A 23,472-nucleotide genomic window follows, 5' to 3' on the forward strand; every position below is an offset into this window, starting at 1 on the left:
TGTGAATAGTGCCGACCTAATAGCAAATCTTATTCATCTGGTTTGTGGTAAAAAAAAAATCTGCCTCATTTTAGCTGCTTTTCTGTGCAATGAAGAGAGTAAGAGCGAGCAAGATGCCCACTAACTTGCACTCTGTCAAAAGGACGTTACTATGGTTGGTTCCAGAAAAGACTAAAAATGTTTGGTACCATCTTCGGTCTCTGTTTTTCTCCCGGATTCGCGCCCCGCTTCTAATCATGTGACATTAAAGGCATCAGCCAAGAGTCTGCGAACATCTGTGAGGATCGGTTTTCTTAATAAAAGCGACAGAAACGCATTTAAGGTCACCCTAATGAATCTGTATGAAAACACGAATAACCAAAATGAAACCTTTGTGCTTATGTATTTCCTCGTTCAACTTAGACAACTGTGTAGCAATGCGAGCACATGCTAGCTCGATCGAACCAACATTCTGCTCTGCTGAAGCTGAAGCTGGGGCGCAGCAGCAGCAGCAGCGTAGGAGCCTCTGATCCGACGATCATTTCCGACAACTCCGTATGGATTTAACGCCTGCATGCGTTGCTGCTTGATGCTTCACAAGGGGGTGATCACCAATTATTTTGAGGATGGGGGAACCTTGTGACCGTACAAACTTCGAGAAGTGAGTATCTTATACACCATGTTAAGTTTAGTTGGGTTCATTTTTTGATCAAACTGTGGATACACAACAAAACATCCGTGGCTAGCATGTGAGCTAAGCCGGGTGAACATTCATATGAGTGTCGGTTATACCTTTATATTAAAATGTCCAAATGCAACTTCACACTGTGTATGCTGTGACTTGCAGTGAGTGAGGAAAAAACACATCTGCCGGTTCGTAATATGACAATTTAATTTCAAATATTGACGAAAACGACACAAAACGGTCTGTTAGCACACTGTGTGCTAATGCTATTTGCGGTGCTAGATCTAGCCAGCATTGCTAGTGTTAGCCTCTGATGCGAGGAGATGTCGTCGAGCTGAGCTTTTGGTGAATGTTTTATAGATTCAGCAGATCTGAGTAAGTGAACCTCCCACACAATTTGTTTACAACTACACAATCATTTAAATGGAAGTATTATCACGATGCATGATAATAAAAGGGTCACAACATGCGCTAACAAATTCTTCAAACATGGCTCCCGTGAGGCTGCTATGCTATTTTACTTAAGCTAGCCAAGCTTGTTTAGATGAATTTATTTAAATACAATCAGAAGTTAATAGCTAACTTAATTATCTGTCTATACTGTAACTACCATGTGTGACATTTAGGAGGCTAGAAACTTGCTTCTGACATGACTAATTATTTAGCAGCTCGTTATCTCATCGGAAACGTCTCTCCTTTTAAAGGCCATGTTTTGGCTGGATCCACTCCTCCTGTCCAGGCCATGCTGCCATTAGATTTCAAGTATTGTTGTAAAACAATTTTTGTCGACTAGGATATCAATGTAGAAATACATTTTATAAGGAATAAGTTTAACCGTGTAAAGCCACTTGCTTGTTTTCGAGAGTTCTGGTAATAAAATGCACGTTTGTCAACCAACGTTTTTGTGTATCGTCACTATTTTTAAAGATAAACGTGCATGCAGCCCCTTATCTGATTCGTGTTATATACTCCTACAGCATCGGAGACTATTGGCCCAGCATGCTGAAAAAGGGAACACTTCCTGATAAACCTAACACATGCTTCTACATATGTAGAGAGATGGCAGAAAGTGTAGTGCATACTGTTAAATTTTCATTGCACATATTTAAATATTCTTACATTGCATAATTTTCAAGTAAGATTTATTTTCTAACAATTGGGTCAACAAGTTATTAAATCTTCATATTATTAAGAAGAGACTTTTATGTTCCAAAACTGTACAGTATGATTTGTTGCTTAAAGACATTACTACCTCTGAACACCATTAATTGAAGGCCAACATATCATGAAAGAAGGGTTTCTTTATAAAGGGACTTCTCAATTGGAACAATATTAACGATGTTCCATTGCAGGAACAGTCTGGTTCTTCCTGTTTTTTTTTTTAAGTCTTATGCACTGATTCTGACCTAGCAGAGTAAATGCTGCAGTTAGGATACATCTGCAGATCTGAAAAAGATTAGGCTCCACCTCTACTGGAACTTTTTTTTTCTCTATAACTGGTTGTCATTTTCGAAAACACCTGGATCCACACTGAAGCGTTTTCAAAAATAATTATATCTGTACACAGACCTAGCCAAAGCTTTTTGTTAGTAACCCAAAGTATTGGGTTATAGGTCAGGTTAGAGGTTGGGCTAATTTGTCAGCGTTTTTTTTTGTTGTTGTTGTTGAATTTCCACTCTGGCACCCGTTTAAACTCCCCTGAAACTCTTCTCCATTCCAGTTTTTGGAAAAATGCATTATCGTGTGGACCAGCCCCTGGGTAATTTCTTTAAGCAACTGTTGTTAAGAAGCAATCAAGAAACCTTTTATCAGAACAAGGCTGCATCATATGAATTTATAGAAAGTGGTTACCTGCCTAATAAAAGCTTCAGCAATGAGAGAGCAACAACCTGATATTCTTCTCTTTATTTGAATCATATGTTGAAGAAAGTGGAAGACGAGAGTCCACCCCTGTGAGGACTTTTGTAATGTCAACAGACCCATTAGATAGAAACCTTATGATAATTAGTGAGAGGAGCAGCTTGAATTGTTGACTATTTTTCTGAGATTTACAAATGTTGTATGTCATTTTGTGTTTCTTATTATTACCAAAAAATAGAGGGGACACATGAAGTAAGGAAATTTCTTGGAGCTTTGCTTAATCGTTCAGTATAAATGTACATTTCTCAGAACCAGATTGTACCTCAACATTCAAGGGTGAGTTAGAACATTTTATTGCATAATATTGCAAGAGTAATACGATACTTGTCTTAGGGCTGACTTTGTAACCGTTTCAACTACTGATGTGACCTTTCCTGTTTCATTCACAGTTTTCACTCTGTTCATTTTTTATTTTCAAGTAGCTATGAGGTATAGTGGCAAAAGCTAAAACTGTGCAAGTCACTCAACAGGTTGTTGCTAGGTAACCAAAGAGTAAGTGAGTTAGTTGATGCCACCCATCTTGCTTCGCTGGCTATGAGAGGCTTAGCAGCTAAAGCCTTTCCTCTGTCTACGTCCTCCAGGATGCGTTTCTGGGGGTTCAGTGAAATTATTGAAAATTCTATCGTCATATCTTCTGTTGATATTGATCCATTGCAATATAGTAATTGTTTTGTTGTCCAGCTCTAATGTGTATAAATATTGTGTAGGCAGTGTGAAATCTGTTTTGCACAAAAAGTTAATCTGATGTCATTTCAACTGAAATTTTAATTTTATTTCCCCTTTTTCATAAAATACCTTCTGGCTGTTATGACCAGTGAAGCTTATTTCATTTCAAAATTGCGTTTCTTCTTGTCAGATGTGGCGTCACTTTGGAGGTGCTCTGATTTGGATTATTGTCAGCCAGCAGCCTCCTCAGGCCTACTAACCATAGGCGTGTTTCTCCATGGACACTCTTCTGAAGTCAGAGCTCAGGTATTACACAGCAGCTGTTCTTTCAGTGTATATTTGTGCTATAGTTCATGCACGTTCCCTGTTGCACTCTGCTCTGGTAAAATGTTCACCTCAAAGTCTATGACGTGCAAGATTTTGCTATAATTTCTAGGCTTTTTTCAAATACTCTGGGCAGTTCATCGTGTCTTTGCTCAAGTGTGATATTTTGCATTGTAGGTGGTACTCTGTGTTTCGGTTTGGCTCCCAAATAAGCCGAGGCGATGTCAAGAAAGCACTGCAGGCTACTGATTGGTCAAACACATTTCTCTCCCTGTAGACAGAACAACAAAGGAGTTTGCAGGTCATGAATAAAGCCCTTGTGCTATAGTTTGTTCTTGAAGGAAACACATACTGCAGGTCATCTATCCTCAATCAGTGGGAGTTGAAAACCGTCAGCAAACAGTTTTAGCTATTTGCTTACTTGAAGCAAAAATAGTTTATGCCGAAGATAATGTTGTAACTGCATGAGATTCAATCTGCTGTTAGCTTGACTGAATCCTTCTTGTTATAACTCTTTTATTGTGACAGATTGTCCCTGCAGAAACATCCCATTTTAAAGGTCAGACAGAGGGGAAAAAAAGGAAAAAGAAAACTCAAGGGAATAAACGACCCAAATATTACTCAGTATTCATAAGCCCGGTCAAAGAAAAGCACTCAATAGAACAAAAATCATATATTCACACTGGCTGCTTAGGAATATCAGTTGCTACTCTCAGCTTTTCACAATTAGCTGTGGTAATATGTTAGATTGGTGTTTTTATTTACATAAATCTTACAAATACATCGAGTCACATCCCCAAGCTTCATCTGGGCTTATTAGCGTATAAATGAAAAGAAGTTCAGGATTTACATTCTTTCAGTCCATTTGGTGGAAAAGGATTTGGACAATTAATTTAAACAATTAACCTGGGAGCTCCTAGTTTTGTTTCATTATTAGGTCTTTGTTCTTCATGAATGAATTTTAAAGTGTATTATTATATACTGTCTGCTCAGATTAATCCAAATTCAGCGAAATTGAAGACAGTGCTTCACTGCAGATGAACAATGGCCTAACTGAAAAAGCAGTCTTGGAGTTTTCGAAGGTAAAGAGCTAAGATGTTCTGCATTGGCTTTCTTAATAACCAGATCTGACCAAGTGGAAATTAACTTTCTGAAGGCAACAATCACACACAGAAAGACGCACTAACACTTAATTAAAGGCAGTCAACGTTGGTGAAAGCTTGCAAAGCAAATTTCAATGTTCCTTTGCAATCTGGAATTTATGTGCCATGCAGCCCTGGGAAAGCAGAAAACAGTCTTTGATCTTTCAGACTTCATTGCAAAGCCATCCGTACATCCAGTTTTCATGTTTAAAACCTAATAATTTTACACATTCTGTAAAAATTGACTAAATGAACTTAGAAAAATGTGTCTGGAAATGTGGACTTTTGTTATTAAAATATATATCGGACACCTGAAATTGCTGTTAAACTTTCACCATGGAAGTGCTTCAGTTTCTCTTCTGGTCTGATATCCTTACTACAGTGTTGAAAGAGGAATTAAATGTGTTGACTTGAAGTTAACTAAAGCATGACTCCCAAACTATGGCTTCATTGGGCTGAAAGTTGCTCTATATGTGCTGGTTGGCTGTCACTTCTCCTTTTCTTTGTGAATGGAAATATAGTAGAGATCGGGTTCAAAAATGGATTTTTATGTATATTTTTGAAACCTGATCTCCAAAACTAATTATTAATGTAATATACTTATAGTTAAGAAAGTGGTATGATGTTTGAAATTTAAAGTGTTTTTGCAAAAAAAGCAGTTTATGCTAAAGTTTGTTCAGATGCATATCACCATTAGTTGGGTTATCTTGTAAAATGGTACAATCACTGTGGACCAGATAACATTTTTATGCATAAGGTTTAACAAGGAATCTGTAATACCACTTTTGCCTTTTCTCTTGTTTCTTTATGTTCTCAATGAAACACAGACAGGAAGGGAGTGCTGCTTCTGTAAGTTAATCTGGTAATACTCTACAGTTTTGAGAATTTCAGCGTCTTGATTATTGATTTTTCTTTTGTTGTGTGCATTCTTTTCCCTATAGGTGAAGGTGGAGGGTCTAACCACGTCAGCTCTGATTAAAAGCTTGTCTCCCCGAGTCATGCTGTCCAATCATCTTTTACCAAAAGGAACCAAGATGAAGGTCAACCTGGAAGATCAGGGTCGTCAGAAAGTGTCCTTCAGCTTCTCGCAGACTAAAAAGCAGCTGCCAAGTTCATTCTTCATATCTGCCAATCCTGATACGACTGTCACTGAACCTCACAATGCCTCATCTCAGTCTATCTTGGACAAAGTGGGAAAGAATGCAGAAAACAAAACGGAGCAAAAGCAGACAGTCTTGGTGCCGTCATCTACACCAGAGAAACGTTCTCAAACGTCAGCCTCGCCCTCAACTCGACTCCAAAAAAACTTAGAAAAGATGCATTTTAAGAAGCAAATTATTAGCATTTCTGTTACTGAAGAGAATCCGATGCCTATTACATCTGAGGATGTGCATGTCTCTGAATCAGAGGTTAACTCTCAGAGTGACACTGAAGTTCCAGCTCCCCCGCCTGAGAACATCATTAATGATAGCTCCCCTAAAAATGTAACCACTGAATCCTCTGAGACAAAAGAAGATTCTAACCTCAAGAAATCGGCTTCCTCGTCCGGAATAGATGGTGATGGTTCCAGTTGTACTGATCGGGATTCTAATGTGTACAAAAGGAAAACCAGGTCACAGTCAGACAGTGCTCCTCCTTGCTCTGAATCTGATGGAGACTTGACCCACGCGTCTTCCAGCCGCAAATCAGAAGATTCAAAAAGCAAAACAAGCTCTGACAGCCTGATCAAAGAGACAAAAAGGTCTTCCTCTAATTCACATGTGGGGGAAAAGGAGAAAAATTCCTCCAAGCGCACAGAGACTCAAGAACAGTCTTCTAGTTACTCCAAATCTGATCGTGATTCTAGGATGCCGTCCTCTCGCTCATCTCGTTCGGACAAGGATCGCAGGAGATCCAGGACTAGATCACGTTCTAGATCAAGAGGTTCTCGGACAAGTTCGTCTCACTCCAGATCCGAGAGGTCCAGGTGTGACAGAGCTTCTCGCTCGGAAAGATCGTACTATCACGAATCTGATCGGCGATCCCACCGGAGTTCTCCACGCAGGGAGAAAAGACGCTCCCGCTCTCGGACTGAAAGAACTCGGTACAGTTCTGACTCTGAAGACGACCACAGGAAAACGAGGACGAGAACATCTGGGTCCAGCAGGTCATCTAACTATTCAAGCTCGCATAAAGCATCACAATCATCTTCCTACTCGAGAGCCGAGAAATCTTCAAAATCTTTAGAGTCTCCCCACCCCTCAGAGACTGACAAAAGGACACAGTCATCAAAGTCTGAAAGGACTTCAAAGCGTTCCTCAGACTCTGATTCTCAACATAGGTGCTCTCCTGATTTGGACTCCAGTTCCCGCAAATCTAGCAGTCATCACAGGTCTGACACCAGTACCAAATCATCTTCTTCCAGTAATCGTAGCAAGTCCCAATCACATGACAAGAACAGAAAAAACAGCTCTGGTGATTCTGAGGGAGAACACAAAACAAAAACTCAGTCTTCTGAAATAAATACAAGTTTGTTGGAGAACAGTAAAGACTCTCAAGAGAAAACCAGTAGACCAGATTCAAAGCAAGTAACTCCCTCTAGGTCATCCATAAAATCCCCTAGACATCACAGACAGTCAGATGATATGTTTCATAGTCCTGTCAAAGCGCCATCATGTGAAACCACAGCAGAATGTAGTCCTCAGATGGAAAGAGAAAAATCAGATTCAGAACCAGGTGAGGATGCACAGGGCAGTCAGGGTGATACGGACATGGTTTTATCTACTGAAAAGACTTTGCAAGAATGTTTAGGAAAGACAGAGCAAGCAACAAAACCAGTACTTGAACTAGAACCTGAAAATGCCTCATTTACAACCTCGATCAGAAACCTAAAGCTTGCAAACATCACTCTGGAAAACGTGTGCAATGTGAAGGCTAGTGAGCCAGATGTGAGCTCAACTCCAGCTGTTTTAAATTCAGGTGAAAGCGAAGATTTTATCAGTGAAAAAGATGGAAATGTGCCAAAACCCTTTCTCGATGCTACAGAAACAAACATCACAGATGAGATCCAGCAAAACACTAATATGGAGATTGTTGAACCAAATGACGGTTTGGTAGCCGAAAATCAGTATGACCCACAAAAATCTGATATGTCCTGTCTAGAAGCTGAAAGTCAGCTTTTGGAAGAACAGCAAAGTAAAGATGCCACCAAAAAGAGTACCTGCACTACCAGAAAATCTCGCTGGGATATTGTTGGGCAAGACTCATGTGAAAATGATAATTCAAACAGGGCTGTTTGTGCAGAACATAATCTCAGCCCTAAAAAAGTGGTATCTGTCAAAAGAATTGAATTCTCTAATGACGGTACTCAACATGACCTGGACAGTAAAGGTAACATTCAGTCCAGAGATGCTAAACATTCCAACATGGAGCAGGACGTCTCTTTAGTGACCTTTAAACATGAAGACCAAAGTGAGCCTTCACAAGCAAGCACCAGCATTGACCGCTGTGATTTCAGTCGTATTACTCATAAACCATACACAGATGAGCCTTCACACATTAACGATCAGTTATCCCAGATTCACTTAGCCACATTAGGAAACATCCAGAATACTGATGCCTGTGAGAGGAAATTAAAGGAGAGCACACTCAGAAATAAATCCAGTAAAAGAACAGCCATCAATCAGGATATGCTAGCAACGCCCAGTGATGCCAGTGACAGCGACAACTCCGCGTATGACTCGGATTGCGACAATGCCATAAAGCAGTTTCACTCTGTGGTAGTAGTCCCCAAGCATTCCTCCCTGACAAAAGATGTGGAGGATGGACCAGCCTTTTCATGTACCCCTTTACATATTTCAGAACAGCCCAGCGCCCATTCGGGAAAAACGAACCAAATTAACGCACAACAAACACAAACTACAACAACTAGCTTTGTTGAGTTGCCTCATATCGGCGTGCTTTGTCAGTCCCAGAGCAACATGATTGACAGCACCAGTCACTCAGAAGGTTCCAACGCCATCAGCGGTCAGCATTTTGGAGCCGATCATACCGGTGCCCAACGAAGTGCAACAGATTCAACCCCTTTGCTTGATAATTCCAGACAATGTGAGCAAAGTTTGAAGCAACATGAGATAAGCAGTCAAGGCGAGCAGGTGCACTTGCAGTTCCAACCTAATACTCTCTCCGACAATATCAACAACAAGATGAGTTTCAGCTTGGGTTGGGATTTATCTCAACCAGAGCAGCCTACCAGCACATGCCAGCAGCCTGATAGCAGCCACGGACCACAGTTAAACACTAAAGCAACAGCAACCAATTCCAAGGAGCCAGAGCAAAGTATTCACTCCGGTACGCACCAATCGCCAAACATGCAAACTATCAAAAGACCTTACCTCCATACACACGAACATTATCAGGAACCTTCGAGTGAAATCCACCCGGACTCGCTCACGAATGACCATGATGACTACAGAGCGGAAAAGTCATCGAGTCATAACAAAGCACTAAACACTCCAGGGTCAGCGAGCTCAGTGCAAGGTCCTGAAATTAGCAGCAACAGCAGGGGCCCTGCTTTACCTGAGCCACCCAGAGAGGACAATCATAGACCCCACAGAAGCAGAGGACCGCCCAAGAAAAGGCGTCCGGAAATTGAGTCGGATTCGGACAACGAGGCAGAAGCTGGACCATCTGGAAAAAGGGAGCGTCAAGAAGATGTTGCAGTTTCTAAGGAAGTAAAAGCCGAAGTGGACCGACCATCGCTCACTCTACGCAACTTTCAAGATGGCAGCAGATGGAAAGACTTGGCCAAGATTAAAAAGATGCCCCCTTACTTTGACTTAATTGAGGAGAACAAGTACCTAACAGAGAGGTAAACAGTTGTCCAGCAAGCTTTTATATTGTCAAAGTATAATTTTTTAAAATTTGATTCTTTAGAGTTTGACTGATGGACTTTTTCAACATCTCCTGTAGAAAGAAAAGCAAATCTCATCGAGATATCAAGAGGATGCAATGTGAGTGTCCAGTGTTGTCGCGAGAGGACCGCGCAAAAGGAGTGATGGCATGTGGAGAAGACTGTTTAAATCGGCTCCTTATGATTGAATGGTGGGTCATAAAGAAACTGTTTTGCAGTTAAAAGAACTTTGCTTTAGAAGTGAACATTTTGTAAACCTTGAAATCCTCAGAAAGAAGCGAGTCGCTGAGGAAATAGGTCAGTTCTGTTTAAGCTGGTCTCATATTTAACATCCTTAAACCATTTGAAATCTCTGTTTTGCTTCCAGTGAGTCAAAATGAGTTGTATATATATATATTTTAATATCTTGAGGAAACGATTTTAAGGATTTGCAGAAATCTCACAATTTTGGTGCATTGAATTATTTTTGTATTAGTTTCAGTCCAGATATTGTGCCTCAATATTTTTAGGTAATTTGTTTTTATTGTGATTGTTAAGCTACATAGTGCTGTGGATGCTACTACTGCTAAGCTGGTTGAAATCATACTAAATCAAATCATTATTTTATTAAATATGTGGTTTTTGTCTTCCTTGAAAAGAAAAAGTAAATCTGGTGACTGAAGGCCTTCGCACTGAATTGTAGTTAAATTTGCATTTGTACGTCGTTTTGGATAAAAGCGGCTGCCTAATGCATAAGCAACAACCCAAAGTATGTAATGTGCATATATTCACATCACTTTTATTGTTTTCTTTTTTCACAGCTCGTCACGGTGCTTGAATGGAGCATATTGCTCTAACCGTCGTTTTCAGATGAAGCAGCATGCGGACTTCGAGGTCATCCTCACTGAAGACAAAGGCTGGGGACTGCGTGCCGCTAGAGACTTGGCTCCGTAAGAGTTTTAGCTGTTGTCTTTGTTTGATATTATTATTCTGTGCAAGATTTTGTTTTTTTGTTGTTGTTTTTTTAACTCTGTCTCATTTTGCATAGTATCAAAAAATATATAATTTCCTTGTTGAGTCATAATTTAATGAGATGCTTTGCTGTTGGTTGTTAAGGTTGTAGTTGAGATCAGAATTATAACATTCTGGGTTTTTTGTAATCTCAGAAACACATTTGTCCTGGAGTACTGCGGCGAGGTGTTGGACCACAAAGGGTTCAAATCAAGGGTGAAAGAATATGCTCGCAACAAGAACATCCACTACTACTTCATGGCACTAAAGAATAATGAGGTGAGCGAGGCTGTAACAGATTTTAAATGACCACTTAAATGAATGAAATGGTAACCTTCCTGTTGCCGTGTTGCGTCTCTGCAGATCATTGACGCAACATTGAAGGGTAACTGCTCGCGATTCATGAACCACAGCTGTGAGCCGAACTGTGAGACCCAAAAGGTACTGAAGCAAAAACAACTCTGGGCAGTTTATTTCTAAAAGTTTAGCTGTCCAAAATGTATTCATTTTAAAAACATTTCTCTAGTGGACTGTCAATGGCCAGCTGAGAGTTGGGTTCTTCACCACCACGGCCGTCACTGCAGGAACTGAACTGACGTTCGATTACCAGTTTCAGAGATATGGGTAAGATTTTCCTCCAGTTGTCTTTTATCCTGAATTGCATTTGTGGCAGATTTTAAGTCATCATTATAGAGAGAGTATTTAAGAGGACTTCACCTTTGCTTTTTCTTGCTGTGCAGGAAAGAAGCACAGAAATGCTTCTGTGGGGCCCCCAGCTGCAGAGGCTTCCTTGGTGGTGAGAACAGAGTTAGTGTTCGAGCGGCTGGAGGGAAGATGAAGAAAGACCGCAGCCGAAAGAACGCTCTCACCACGGTCAGTCTTAGAGCGCCACGACTATTTTTGCAGGCAACTGCTGCATTTCTCCAATAATATCTTATTAGTATCTTTTGGAGATATGTGTGTTCACTCCAAGAAAAATATTTTAGCAATAGTTCAGTGGAACCACATGTTTTTGTTTTTTTTTTCACAGGTGGATGAGGAGCTGGAGGCGTTACTGGAGAATGGAGAAGGCCTGTATGACGAGAAGCAGGTGGTGTCTCTGTGCAGACTGATGGTCCGAGTGGAAACCATGGAGCAGAAGCTCCTCTGCCTTAAGCTCATACAGGTACGAACCATCAATGCTGCTTCATTTGGGCCGTTTGTGCCCATCCCTGAAATCCTTCCAGTGTGTTTCATGTGTTCTGTTGCTGCACAGGACACCCAGAATCCATCGTGCCTGAAGCAGTTCTTGGATCATCACGGCTTGTCCTTGTTGTGGATCTTTATGGTGGAGCTCTCTGAAGCTAAAGGCAACAGCGCTAATAACAACAAACTGCAGTTAGAGGTGAGATTTATTATACATTTTTGTTAAGGTTTTTGTAACCTGCAGAAGTGTTTGTACACCAAAACATTTACCCATTTTCTCATATTATAACCATCAACTTTAATGTGTTTTATTGTGAAATAGTGAATATTTTTGAAGTGAAAGAAAAAAGGAATAAATGGTCCTCAAAATGTTTTACAAAAAACCCCCTGAAAGGGTGGCTTACATTTTATTCAGCCCCACTGCAACCAACTTTTGCTAGTCTGCAAGTTAGTAAACAAAGAACACGTTGGTGTAAAGGAGCCATTGTGACTTGCAGTTGCATAATATTCCTATTGAATGTCAACAGAGGATTAAGGCAGCAATGGACCAGTTGCATTCTGGGATTTGTAGTATTTGCTCTGCATGTTTTGCCCGCCTTCAGGCCAGCTCTAATAAACATTTGGAATATTTTGCATATATTCAATTACACACCAGCCCCAATTTGGCCTAAGTTTGACCCACATGGTTAAATCAAAGCATATTAATGTAGATTTACGTCCAACTGAAAATCAGAAGCTGAATACGAAAATTCACAGATGCTGTCTGTCCAGCCTGACGGAGCTTGAGCTACTTTTTATCGAAGATTGGGCAAAAATTTCAATCCCTCCGTGTACAAAGCTTCTTGCTGTAACTGCAGCAAGATTTTCTTCATAGTATGGACTCAGAGGGATTGAAACCACCCATCACATTTTCTGTAAAAATAATTAAAAGCCATGTTCCTCCCAGTACCGTACTAAGCACTACGTTTGATTTTTCTACGACAAAAAAAATCTCATTAAGACGCATGAAAGCTTTATATTGTCACAAAATAGCATAAATACTTTTGCAATTCATCGTAAATGGTGATCAGGCATGAAGCCCTTGCTGAATCTAAACTGCATGCCTATAATCTCTTCTTGCAGATCATGAAGACCCTGGCTGTACTCCCCATCTCAACGAAGAATATGCTTGAAGAGAGCAAAGTCCTGACCCTCATCCAGCGGTGGGCTCAGATCAAAACCCTCCCTCAGCAGGCTGAGATGGATGGCTACTCCAGCGAGAACACGTCCCGGGCCCAAACCCCTCTGAACACTCCCGATGGCTCCTCTGCTAAAATGGCTCCGGAGCTGGACGGCGACACGTCCAAACCTGCCGTTTACAGGCGCCTCAAGATCATCAGTGAGAACAGTCTGGACAGCGCTCTGTCTGATGCTAGCAAGGCATCCGACGGGAAGGAGGATGAAGAGGAAGAGGAGGAAGCTGAAAACCTCAACGCCGACCCTCACGACGGAGCAAGCTTGAAGGAAGAACACCTGAGCGAAGGTGTGGAGCCGACAAAAGAATCCGTGGAGGGGTTTGGGAAAGAGTTGTTAAGACAGGACGAGTCGGAAACGAGCTCAAGCAGTCAGCAGCCCCAGGATGTGGACATGAAAGATGAAACCGAGTTAGATTCAAAGATTAAGGAGACAAAAGAGGGTCCGACAAATGAAGCTGAGACTCCAAACGTTCTATGTGAGGTGCAGGCGAGTGCAGAAAACCCAGAAAGTGAAAAAGTGCCAGAAAAGGTGGAATCAGAAGAAGAACTGTCCTCTGTTAAAGTGGAGGAGCCAGAGAGTCAGTCCAACCAAACTGTTCCTGTAGATGTTCCAACCGAACAGCCGCCAGAGACGAAGGAGACGCGAAAGGAAGCGGAGGAGGAGGTGAGCACTGAGCCCCAGCTTGGCGAATCTGCCGCAGAAGCTCCACCGAACTCCGAGACCCCAGAGGCTCCGGTCCCCGCCGAGGGGACGTTAGTGCAGGTGGAACCGTCGGTGATAGGAACGCCATCTCAGGATGAAGAGGAAGGCGTGTCGGACGTGGAGAGCGAGAGGAGTCAGGAGCCCCACCTTAGTGTTTTGGACATCAGTGGCATGGCGGCCAGACTTCTGGAGAGCTGGAAGGATCTGAAGGTTAGTGAAGACCGAATCCCTTTCACACGTTGAGCTGGGCAACTTTGTGTAAATGTTTAAATGTTGCATCCTGAGAGATCAAATGAACTTGTCTGTTCAGGAGGTCTACAGGATACCAAAGAAGACTCAAGTGGAAAAGGAAGCAAGAGGTAGTAGATATTGCAATATGTTTCTGGTTTGTTGGCACTGAATTTTTGAGTTTGATTTAATACATAAAAATTTCCTTGCAGATCGCAGCCGTGATCGTGACTTGGCTTTGACGCCACGCGCCACCTCCGGCAGTCGAGAACGGGAAAGAGAGCGAGAGAAGGAAAGGGAGCGCGACAGAGAGAGAGACTACGACAGAGACAGAGACAGAGACAGGGACAGGGACCGGGACCGAGAGCGGAGCCGAGACCGGGACCGGGACCGAACCGCAGACAAAACCCCTCGCAATTCTGAGCGACGGAGAAGACGCTCGCAGTCTCCGCCCCCCTTACCGTACGAGAGGAGCAGCCGGCGCAATGAAGAGTGGTAAACCATTATGCTCATTTTTCTTTTTATAATTATTTTGAATATGGAAATGATATCTAGCTTCCTACTTATTACACAATAACGTACATTTCACAATATCGAATAAAACTTAAGCAAGCACAACAACTACAGAACACTATAATCAGAGAAAATAGCTGGCGTATTCAAAAATCACGTTTGTGATGGTGTAGATCAAGGATGTCAAACTCATTTTTATTTTGTCCTCAACGGGCCGGTGACTTAGCAGTGTTCCGCTAAAAATATCAAAGATCTTTCTTCATTAATACTTAGTAATACTCTGAAGTATGAGAAACAGAATGTAGGGTTTTCATTAGCTGTGAGCCATAGTCATCAAGATTTCAAGAAATGCTTGAACTTTATCACTTTGTGTGTAATAAGTTTCTGTACTATAGAAGTTCCACTTTACATAAAATAATTTTGCAACAATATTCTATTTTATTGAGATGCACCTTTACAGCATCTGTTTTTCTTGAATTTTTAAGGTTTGACACGCCGAGCAGCAAGACACAGAGAGGAGCTGGAGGAAAAGAGCGCAACAAACTGTCCACAGAGGAGCGCAGAAAGCTGTTTGAACAGGAAGTTGCTCAGCAGGAAGCCCAGAAGCAACAGCAACTTCAGCAGCAGCAGCAGCAACAACAACAGCAGCAGCTCCAGACTCTAACTTATGACCCTCTAGTCTATGCCTCCAGCCCAGGCTTCATCACCTACCCCCCCGGATACCCCATACAGACCTTTGTGGATCCCACCAACCCCAATGCTGGCAAAGTCCTCCTGCCCACCCCTGCTGTTGACCCGGGCCTCAGCTACGAACAGACTCCTGCCTCAGACCTCAGCCTTCCCTCTCCGTCCTCCACATCCCAGGCCACTCCCGTCTCCAACGTCTCCCAGCACATCACCACCACCAACCTCACCACAGCTAACCCACAGCCGTACACGCAGCCAGCCGTAGCGACCCAGGAGGGAGGGGTCGCTGTGCTTTCTGTGCAGGCCCCTCAGGCCCCTCAAGCACAGAGTCAGCAGAGCTACGCCACTCTGTGGGACCCCTCCACCCAGCAGACAGTGACGGTGCAGACGCAGCCGGCACAGCAGTACGCTGCGGCTCCAGGGCCGCCGCAGACGCAGACGGCCATCTATTACCAGGGCCAGCCATGCCAGACCATCTACAGCATCCCCACCGCCTACCCTCAGGCCAACGCTCCAGTCATACAGGTACAACTCCCAATGCTGAGCCTGTTCTGATCAGGACTTCACTGAGATTTTCTGATTTGCCTTAATAAAAACATATTTTCTTATTCCAAAATGTGTAAATCTGCAACAGATAACTATGTTAAAAAGTTTTTTTTTCTTTTCTAGAACTGGAGCTTGAAAATATTCTAAGCTTTTTAGCTTAGTTTTGTGATCCTTTTGTTTGTTGAGATTCCAATATATTTATTTAACTAACACTTATTTTAGTTTGTCATTCTGAGGTTTAATTGGATAAAAAATTGGCACATTTTGCATGTTTTTATTTAACTACTTCAGCCTATTTATGCAAGATTAGAAAAACAAAAGTAAAAATAAATAAACAATTCAATTAGTTTTTTAAATAACAAACATTTTATTGCCTAAAATGCAACAGAACAACATTCATTTAGTGAAGGCTTGATCATTTGTAGGAAAGGACGCATACTGCAGATAGAAAAAACTTCTAACATCAACATGTGAAAAGCTTATAATGTTGTGCTTGACTTAGCATCAAGACGATCAGGCTAATCCGTTGAATAATTTTTAGATTAACCAACTAATTGGATAGCAAAAGTTACTTAGGAGATTTAATTTTACACAATTGGAACCAGGTGAAGCTAAAACTCTGACACTTGAGGAGTTCTGGGTAAAACATTTACAGAGGTTTTTCAGCTTGAATGCAAAATGTATACATTTTTTGTACATTTTTGAAGTAAGTGCTGCTCTGAATGTGTCTCTTAGCAAATGACCTTTTTCTGAATCTGTATACTATAACGATTAATAGATTACTAAATTATTTGACCATTATTTCAATTATCAACTCCTCACAATAAATTTGAATGATCGTTTAAGCCCTGAATATGTTGCACAGCTCAGTTTTAGTTTTAGTTGAATGCACCAGCTCAGTCCACCTAGTCTAACACGTTGCGAGTGTCAGTCAAGTCAGACTGCTGTGTGTTTCCAGGCGTACACTGAGCCCACAGCCAGCTACCTGCACGGCCAGCCGGTGTATCCGGGTCATCAGCAGGGCGTGGTGGTGCAGCAAGGAGGCACAGTCACCACCATCGTCACATCCCAAACTGTTCAGCAGGTAACCACGACGACTCTGCTTAGTTTTGAATTTATAGACACTACCACCAGGCTTAGCAAGTTTTCTGGGGAGAAACCCTGCAACATTACTCAGTTATAAAACTAAACATTCACATTTTTAGAAATGTAAATTTTTCATACTTTCAGTGTGTTATGCTATGATAATAAGACCATTTGAAGATAAGTGTGGCTTTTAAGAGCAAGTATATATTTTAGGCCAACTTAGTTCATGTCCCATTTAATCTAAAAATTATTGCCAAATTCGTGCTTTGTTTGTTTCATTCCCATAGAATGAATGTAATAAATAAATTAATGTTACATTCTCAATTGTAAAAGTAATACAAATTACTTATTACTTTGACTTAAATTGATCAGTTTCTCTTTTTAATGTTAAACATTTAAAAGTCCTATATCTAGTATAACCACATGGGGGCAGTATATAACCAACCATTCCTTTTCGAAGAGATCGTGCAAATATTAAGCTTTTTATTTTATTTGAATTATTTTAATATCTGTCGTATATTTTTCATGTTTCCGTTGCATGGCTGCGGTGTATTATTAAACTGTGCTTGGCGTTAATCACAAACAAATAAAACATATGTTGGAACATTATTGTTAAAGCCTCCTAAAGTAGAAATACAGCTGTGAGACTAGATCTGTGGCCGAGATCTGACCCGGTCATTTAGTTGTTTAAATAAAAGGTTATTCTGATTCGGCTGTTGTTATGGCCTTTCAGTAAACAGAAGAAGGAGAAAGACAAAGAGCTGTGTGAGGAGAAAAGAATGAAAACAGTTGTCTGCTTTGTAAAAACTAGGAGAGACCACCTCCAGGCAGTACTTTGCTTGTCAATGCTGGCAGGTTGAAAGATCCTCAACAATGTAAATAAGGTTTTAAATCTTGTCCATATGAGAAACATTCCCACGTTCTGAACCTTACATAGAAATCCCATTAAACTGATGGGTTGATTCTTATATATTAGAAGAATTTATTAAAGGACAAAGCTGCTCTTTTTAGTGCATTTTAAAATAAACAGTAGATGTAGGCAAAAATTGCCCTGTTTCCTTTCTTTTATTAAGTTGAAACAACATCCGTTTATTGAGCCTTTAAAGAGATTTTGGCGATGCATTTCTCCTCATATGTATTTTTTTCTGTTCACCAGGAGATGATTGTACCCAACAATGTGATAGACCTGCCTCCTCCCTCTCCCCCGAAACCCAAAACAATCGTCCTACCTCCCAACTGGAAAGCAGCCCGGGACCCTGAAGGCAAGATCTACTACTACCATGTTGTCACAAGGTAGGTGTAGCCGTGTGTGCGTGTGGGGGTGTGTGTGTATCACATCTGTGTTCCTTGAGAAAAGTCCCGTCACACATCTTGATCTTGATGTTATTTTGTCTTCAGGCAAACGCAGTGGGATCCCCCCACCTGGGAAGGCAGCAGTGACAACACAAGTGTTGACCATGAATCTGAGATGGACCTGGGAACACCGACCTACGATGAGAACCCCTCTAAGGTATTTTGTGAGCTTCAGAGTAAATCCGCCTCATTACTTGTGACGACGCTGCTTCACTTTTCCATTTGGGTCCCAGGACCTTTCTGCTCAAGTGCCACAGAGCGTGATTATAGTGTTTGTGATTAAAGATGCAGCACCAGCGATTACTTTCAGCTGTTTCTCTCCAGGAAGAGGGGGGAAAAAAATCCTTCTGCACCACATCATTCCCAGTTGACTGTTATAAACTTGCTGATGAGTTTCCCCTCACATAACCAACATGGAGACTGAAATTCCAAGTGTGCCCACTCACTCCACCTCCTCCCTTAGCCTGAAGGCCGACCGGGGAGAGGAGGGGGCGGCTGAGCTTATCTCCTCTTCCGCTACACAGTTTGTTTTCCCTCTTTGTTTTCATCCCGTCTCCGGCAGTAGTGGAAACCATCTGGAAAGTCTCGCTCTCATTTATTTGCGGCCTCTTGCCTTATAGTTTGGAGGAAGCACGCTGCCGCCGTGTCCTTTTTGTCTCATTTGAAATGGCACAGTAAGAAATTGAGGAAAACCAGCAGAGCATAATGAAAACATAAACAGTGTCTCATGATACAGTCAGACAGCGTTGCTGTGTAGATTCAGGACTCGAAGGCCGCCAGGGCTCCCACATAGTCTCAAAATTAATTTAAATATATTTTTGGATCTGAACCCAAGTGGAAAAATGACAGAGTATGTGATATCTTTATTTTCGGATCTATTCTCTCTCTTTCCTTAATCATCCGTCCATCTTTCTATTTATTCTTTTGTCCCTCTGTTTATCTCCTTTGATTTTTGCTGATTCTGTTAATAAAGCATGTCCCCTGTAAGAGCTAAGCGTCATCATTAACTCTTGTTTATAAAATATAAAGTAGACTGTAGAATCTACTGTGGATTGAACCTGTTTCAATCTCCTGGTAGATTGTGTTTTGTTCAGAGTGATTTCAATAAGCTATTGTTTTTAAAGGCTGGAGCCACAGATGGTTCATTGTGAAAGGATATCCCTGATCTAAAACAGCTGTTGAAAGAACCTTGACTTATAAATGGTGCTAAACAGCTGTTTGGTTTGGCTTATTAAACACTGAAAATATATTCTAGATGGATATAGTTATACAATGAAATGTGACAAACTCCAGTTTTGTTATTTCACCAACCCCGTTGATTGTGATTGTCACAGTTCTCCACAAAGACGGCTGAAGCAGACACTTCCAGTGAATTGGCTAAAAAAAGTAAAGAGACATTTCGCAAAGAGGTGAGTCCAAGCCTCAGTTTCCTTGCTAACATTCTCGTCATTACCGCTACAGCGCTTCCGACAGATATTCTTATATTCCTTTTGTGTGTTAACCAGATGTCCCAGTTCATTGTGCAATGCCTGAATCCGTACCGGAAGCCGGACTGCAAATCTGGGCGCATCAGCAACACAGAGGATTTCAAACACCTGGCTAGAAAGGTAAGCAGAAGCAAACCAATGTTTTGGCAGGGTTCTAATTCAGTCTGGAAAAGTTTGAAATGTTTCCTAGGTCTGGGTAGGTTGTTTTTCACCAATTCATTCGTTGGGTTTTCATCGTTCAAGGTGATGTCAGCATGCCTAGGGCCGCCATCTTGTTTGACAAGCGTAAACTTTGAATTCAGGTCATCTGTAAGACGAAGTATTAGGGTCTGGCTAAGATGTTATTTTAAAATATGAGAATAAAGTAATAATATTAGGAGAATGAAGTAATTATTTTATGAGAAATCCAATGCAAGATGTTCAAATGAGGAATATTGAGCAACTTGTGAAGTTATACTTTGGTATAAGTTTTACATATAATTACATACATCAGCATCATATTATTATCAGTAACTTTGAAACGATCCCGCAAACAGCTGTGTGTATTTCACACGGCCTGAGCTGGTCATATCAGATAACTAATCTTTTTTTACTCATTAAAACAACTTTTTCTCTTCTAATTTTAAGGCATTTTTTTTCCTGGTAAAATTGCATCTTTTTTTGCTAATATGACTGTATAATGTAGAATTAAACAAAAATTCTCACAGCCTGGCCTTAATACTCCCTGGTACATCTCAAAGAAAGGATGGATGACTGAAATAAGCCACTTTTGGAATTTTTTATTTATTTTTTGAGAAAAGAAACTAGCATGGAAAAAAAAAGATTGAAATTGGGGGGAAAAAAATTGTCCATTATTTTCCATATCACCTCGCAATAACTTGCACTTACACAAGCTGTCTCAAAACGCTTAAGAATGGTTTAATCCTGAAAAGTAATGTGTTTCTGTGCTGTTAGTGTTTCAGTGTCTTCCTTTCATTAGCCTCTGTTTAGTCACAACATGATTAACATTAAGCTTCTAATAACATTTCCCAAGTCTTCTCTGATTCACAGTTTAATAGCTGACCTCCCTCGATGTCACATCCTTGAGAGAAGCCATTCCACACGTAAAACATGTTGCCATCCTGTATCTTTGAACTCTCTTAAAGGGCTCTTATCACTCATGTCCTCAAATAGTTGCGTGGCTCCTTGCATGGATGGGCCACTCACACATACCAGCACTTTGAGGAAACGCTTGCAGTACATGGATAAGTTTGGCTTATCCAAAAGGAATTTGGTCTTCTCCAATTATAAAGAGCAAACTATCTACAAGGAGATTAACGATCGAACCGCTTTACCACGCTGCATTATAATTGCGTGTCATAATTTACGTGTCGTGATTTACTGCATTCCGGTTTCAGAAGACATTCGTAACGGTTCTATCTCTGCTTTACGTCGCAGCTAACTCACGGAGTCATGAACAAGGAGCTGAAAGCTTGCAAGAACCCCGAAGACCTCGAGTGCAATGAGAATGTGAAGCACAAAACTAAGGAGTACATCAAGAAGTACATGCAGAGGTTCGGCTCTGTGTACAGGCCCAAAGAGGACACGGACGTGTACTGACCGGACCGAGCTGCGGATCTTCCCGTTTGCCTCTGCGCTCGCTCACACTGGAGAAGCACAGTTTTGCCTTCCCTTTCACTCCTTTGTGTATGTCCTGGACAGTGAAGTAGTTTCTTTTCCTTTTTTTTGTTTTTTTGTATTTATGTCAAAGAATTTGCACTGCTGCCCAAGAATCTCTCCTGGCTTCGTGAAACACACAGAAGGCTCCACGATCCAAGCCTTTTCAGGTGGCTTGCTTGAATGCGATGAGACAAGAGGGGGTGCTACAGAGACTGTGTTCACTGACTGCCTCACTTTTAGTTTTTTGTTGTTTTTTTTTTTTGTTTGTTTTCTCCTCCCTCCCCCCACACTATTAAATGTTCCTGAGATGATCCCTCTCTTTTTAAAATCTTTCAGCCCTCAATCTGAAGTATTTAGTGAGATAAAAAGAGTCAGTGGAGCTTTCCGCTGTTTGAAAATGGATCAGCGACAGAGGAGTCCTGACTCTTTCTTGTCAGCCCCACTTCCACTGACTAAATATCTGGTGCTGCTTTTATCTGGGCTGCCGAGGTCCAAGCTCACACTGTCCGAACCCTGCTCACTTCACCAGAAAAGCCTGCAGCCTCCTTTTTGTTTTAAGAATGCACCAACAGGCCGAGGTTTGAGTGGCATCCTAACGGAAATTCCTAGCAATGTGCCCTCACTGGGAAATGAACTTTTACTTACAGTCCACTGAGGGATCAGCCAAGGACGAGCAGGTTGGGGAAGGGGTTGGAGCTCGGAAGTTACTTGATCTTTTATGAATTTAAAACCTGAAACAGGGTTGAAAGTCGTTGATTGGTGTTCTGTTTAAACTGAGGAACAGTTTTTATTTCCCCCATCTTCATCCAGCTCCTTCCCCCAACCGTCTTCTTACAGGAATACTAAAAAATGAAGTTTGTAGCATTGCAGTTTTAACATTTGCTAAAAATGTTGTGTGCTTTGGGTATTTTTAATAGATAGTTCTCATACTGAAGACCCTTGGTTTGGTCGACTTTGCTCCATGAACTCATTAATTTCCCATATTTTTTTTTTTTTACTGTTGACAGTAAAAGTTTGTTCTCTTAGCATTAGATCACGATTTCCTCACAGCCCATTAAATTGCATTAAACAAAGTTCCAACATATGTACATTGCTTTATATGTGAATATATTGAATAATAGTTTTTGGGAATGTTTTAAATGAGCAAACACTTTGTAAAAGGACTATCATTTCTTGAATAAAGTGTAAATAATGTGTAAAAATAATTACCAAAGCTGTAGGCAGGAGTGAAGGGCCCACGAGCACAGTGAGCCCACCCATCCTCACCAGCTCAGTCCTCCTGATGCAGTTCCCACTTCAGCCTGTCTAACTCAGTTTTTCTTTATTTTTTTTATTTTTTCACTGGCCAGGGAGGTAAACATGTTTTCTTTCTGTTTATTGTTGGTGCCGTTTTCATTTTTTTCCTCATTATTTTTCTATGTACAAAAGTAAGTTCCACCCTACTCTACTGTAAGTATTGTGTAAGCACATTGTCATACCGAGTGTACAAACATTTTAAAAGATAATAAACCTTTTTTTTGTAAGATATAGCCTATTTTTGTGTTGTAAAAAATCGTAGCTTGCAAATGGTAAAATCTTTAGTTTTTACGATTTAAAATCTGAAAAGTGTGGCGTGCAATTGTATTCAGAATGCGCAGAACGTTCTTTGCTGGAGGTAGAGCTGCCTGTATTTTTTTTTAAGCATATCTACCAGATCTGTACATGCAAAGGTAAAAATAGTTCAGTAATAATGGATGGAGAGGATCTGTAAACATCCCTTTTTGCCATTCTTACAGATGAACAATGGTTGATGTAATTACATTGCAGCTCTGACTGAATGGTCTCTGACCATTCAGTTTGTGTCTGAGGCCTCTGCCTCAGACACAAATCTTTGGATAACCAGTCATCTTATTAACTAATAAGTTTCCATTTTCTTAAAGAAAATTGTCCCCAAGCCCTCTACATGGTTTGCTGCAAACTGTGGAGAGCAGGAGTGCTGAAGTCAAGTCCGCTACCATCCTGCAACTTAGAGAAGCATCCCTTCTCCAACGCACCTGGATGGCTGGTTACCAGGCCTTTTCAGAGGTGAATGACTGCTGGTGAGGAAATTCAGCCATTTGATCCCGTTGGAGTAAGGATGCGTCTAAAAGTTGCAAGATGGCAGCTCTAGGTGAGTCCTGAAGTCATTTGTTTGCACTGGATGTTGACACAAAC

At 41.2% G+C, this 23,472-nt stretch overlaps 1 protein-coding gene across 5 annotated transcripts; it reads left to right on the forward strand.

The window, feature by feature from the left end:
• The first annotated feature begins 258 nt into the window (after positions 1 to 258).
• Positions 259 to 22,804, forward strand: setd2 (SET domain containing 2, histone lysine methyltransferase). Of its 5 annotated transcripts, none has more exons than XM_032558364.1 (22): positions 259 to 640; positions 3,441 to 3,556; positions 5,544 to 5,565; positions 5,658 to 9,565; positions 9,667 to 9,798; positions 10,408 to 10,536; positions 10,753 to 10,876; positions 10,961 to 11,038; positions 11,124 to 11,221; positions 11,338 to 11,470; positions 11,628 to 11,762; positions 11,853 to 11,981; positions 12,905 to 13,930; positions 14,031 to 14,079; positions 14,161 to 14,443; positions 14,947 to 15,673; positions 16,653 to 16,778; positions 17,937 to 18,073; positions 18,179 to 18,290; positions 19,468 to 19,542; positions 19,639 to 19,740; positions 21,058 to 22,804. In XM_032558364.1, the coding sequence occupies exons 2-22, from the start codon at positions 3,528 to 3,530 to the stop codon at positions 21,217 to 21,219; spliced, it is 7,716 nt and encodes a 2,571-aa protein (XP_032414255.1). In that variant the 5' UTR covers positions 259 to 640; positions 3,441 to 3,527; the 3' UTR covers positions 21,220 to 22,804. The 5 variants fall into 5 exon arrangements, with proteins under 5 accessions (XP_032414255.1, XP_032414254.1, XP_032414257.1 ...); XM_032558365.1 differs by lacking the exon at positions 259 to 640 and adding an exon at positions 4,568 to 4,656 and having other exon boundaries at positions 3,444 to 3,556; XM_032558363.1 differs by lacking the exon at positions 3,441 to 3,556.
• The last annotated feature ends 668 nt before the right edge of the window (positions 22,805 to 23,472 follow it).

Source organism: Xiphophorus hellerii, chromosome 3, assembly GCF_003331165.1.
Source record: "Xiphophorus hellerii strain 12219 chromosome 3, Xiphophorus_hellerii-4.1, whole genome shotgun sequence".
Classification (NCBI taxonomy): Eukaryota; Metazoa; Chordata; class Actinopteri; order Cyprinodontiformes; family Poeciliidae; genus Xiphophorus; species Xiphophorus hellerii.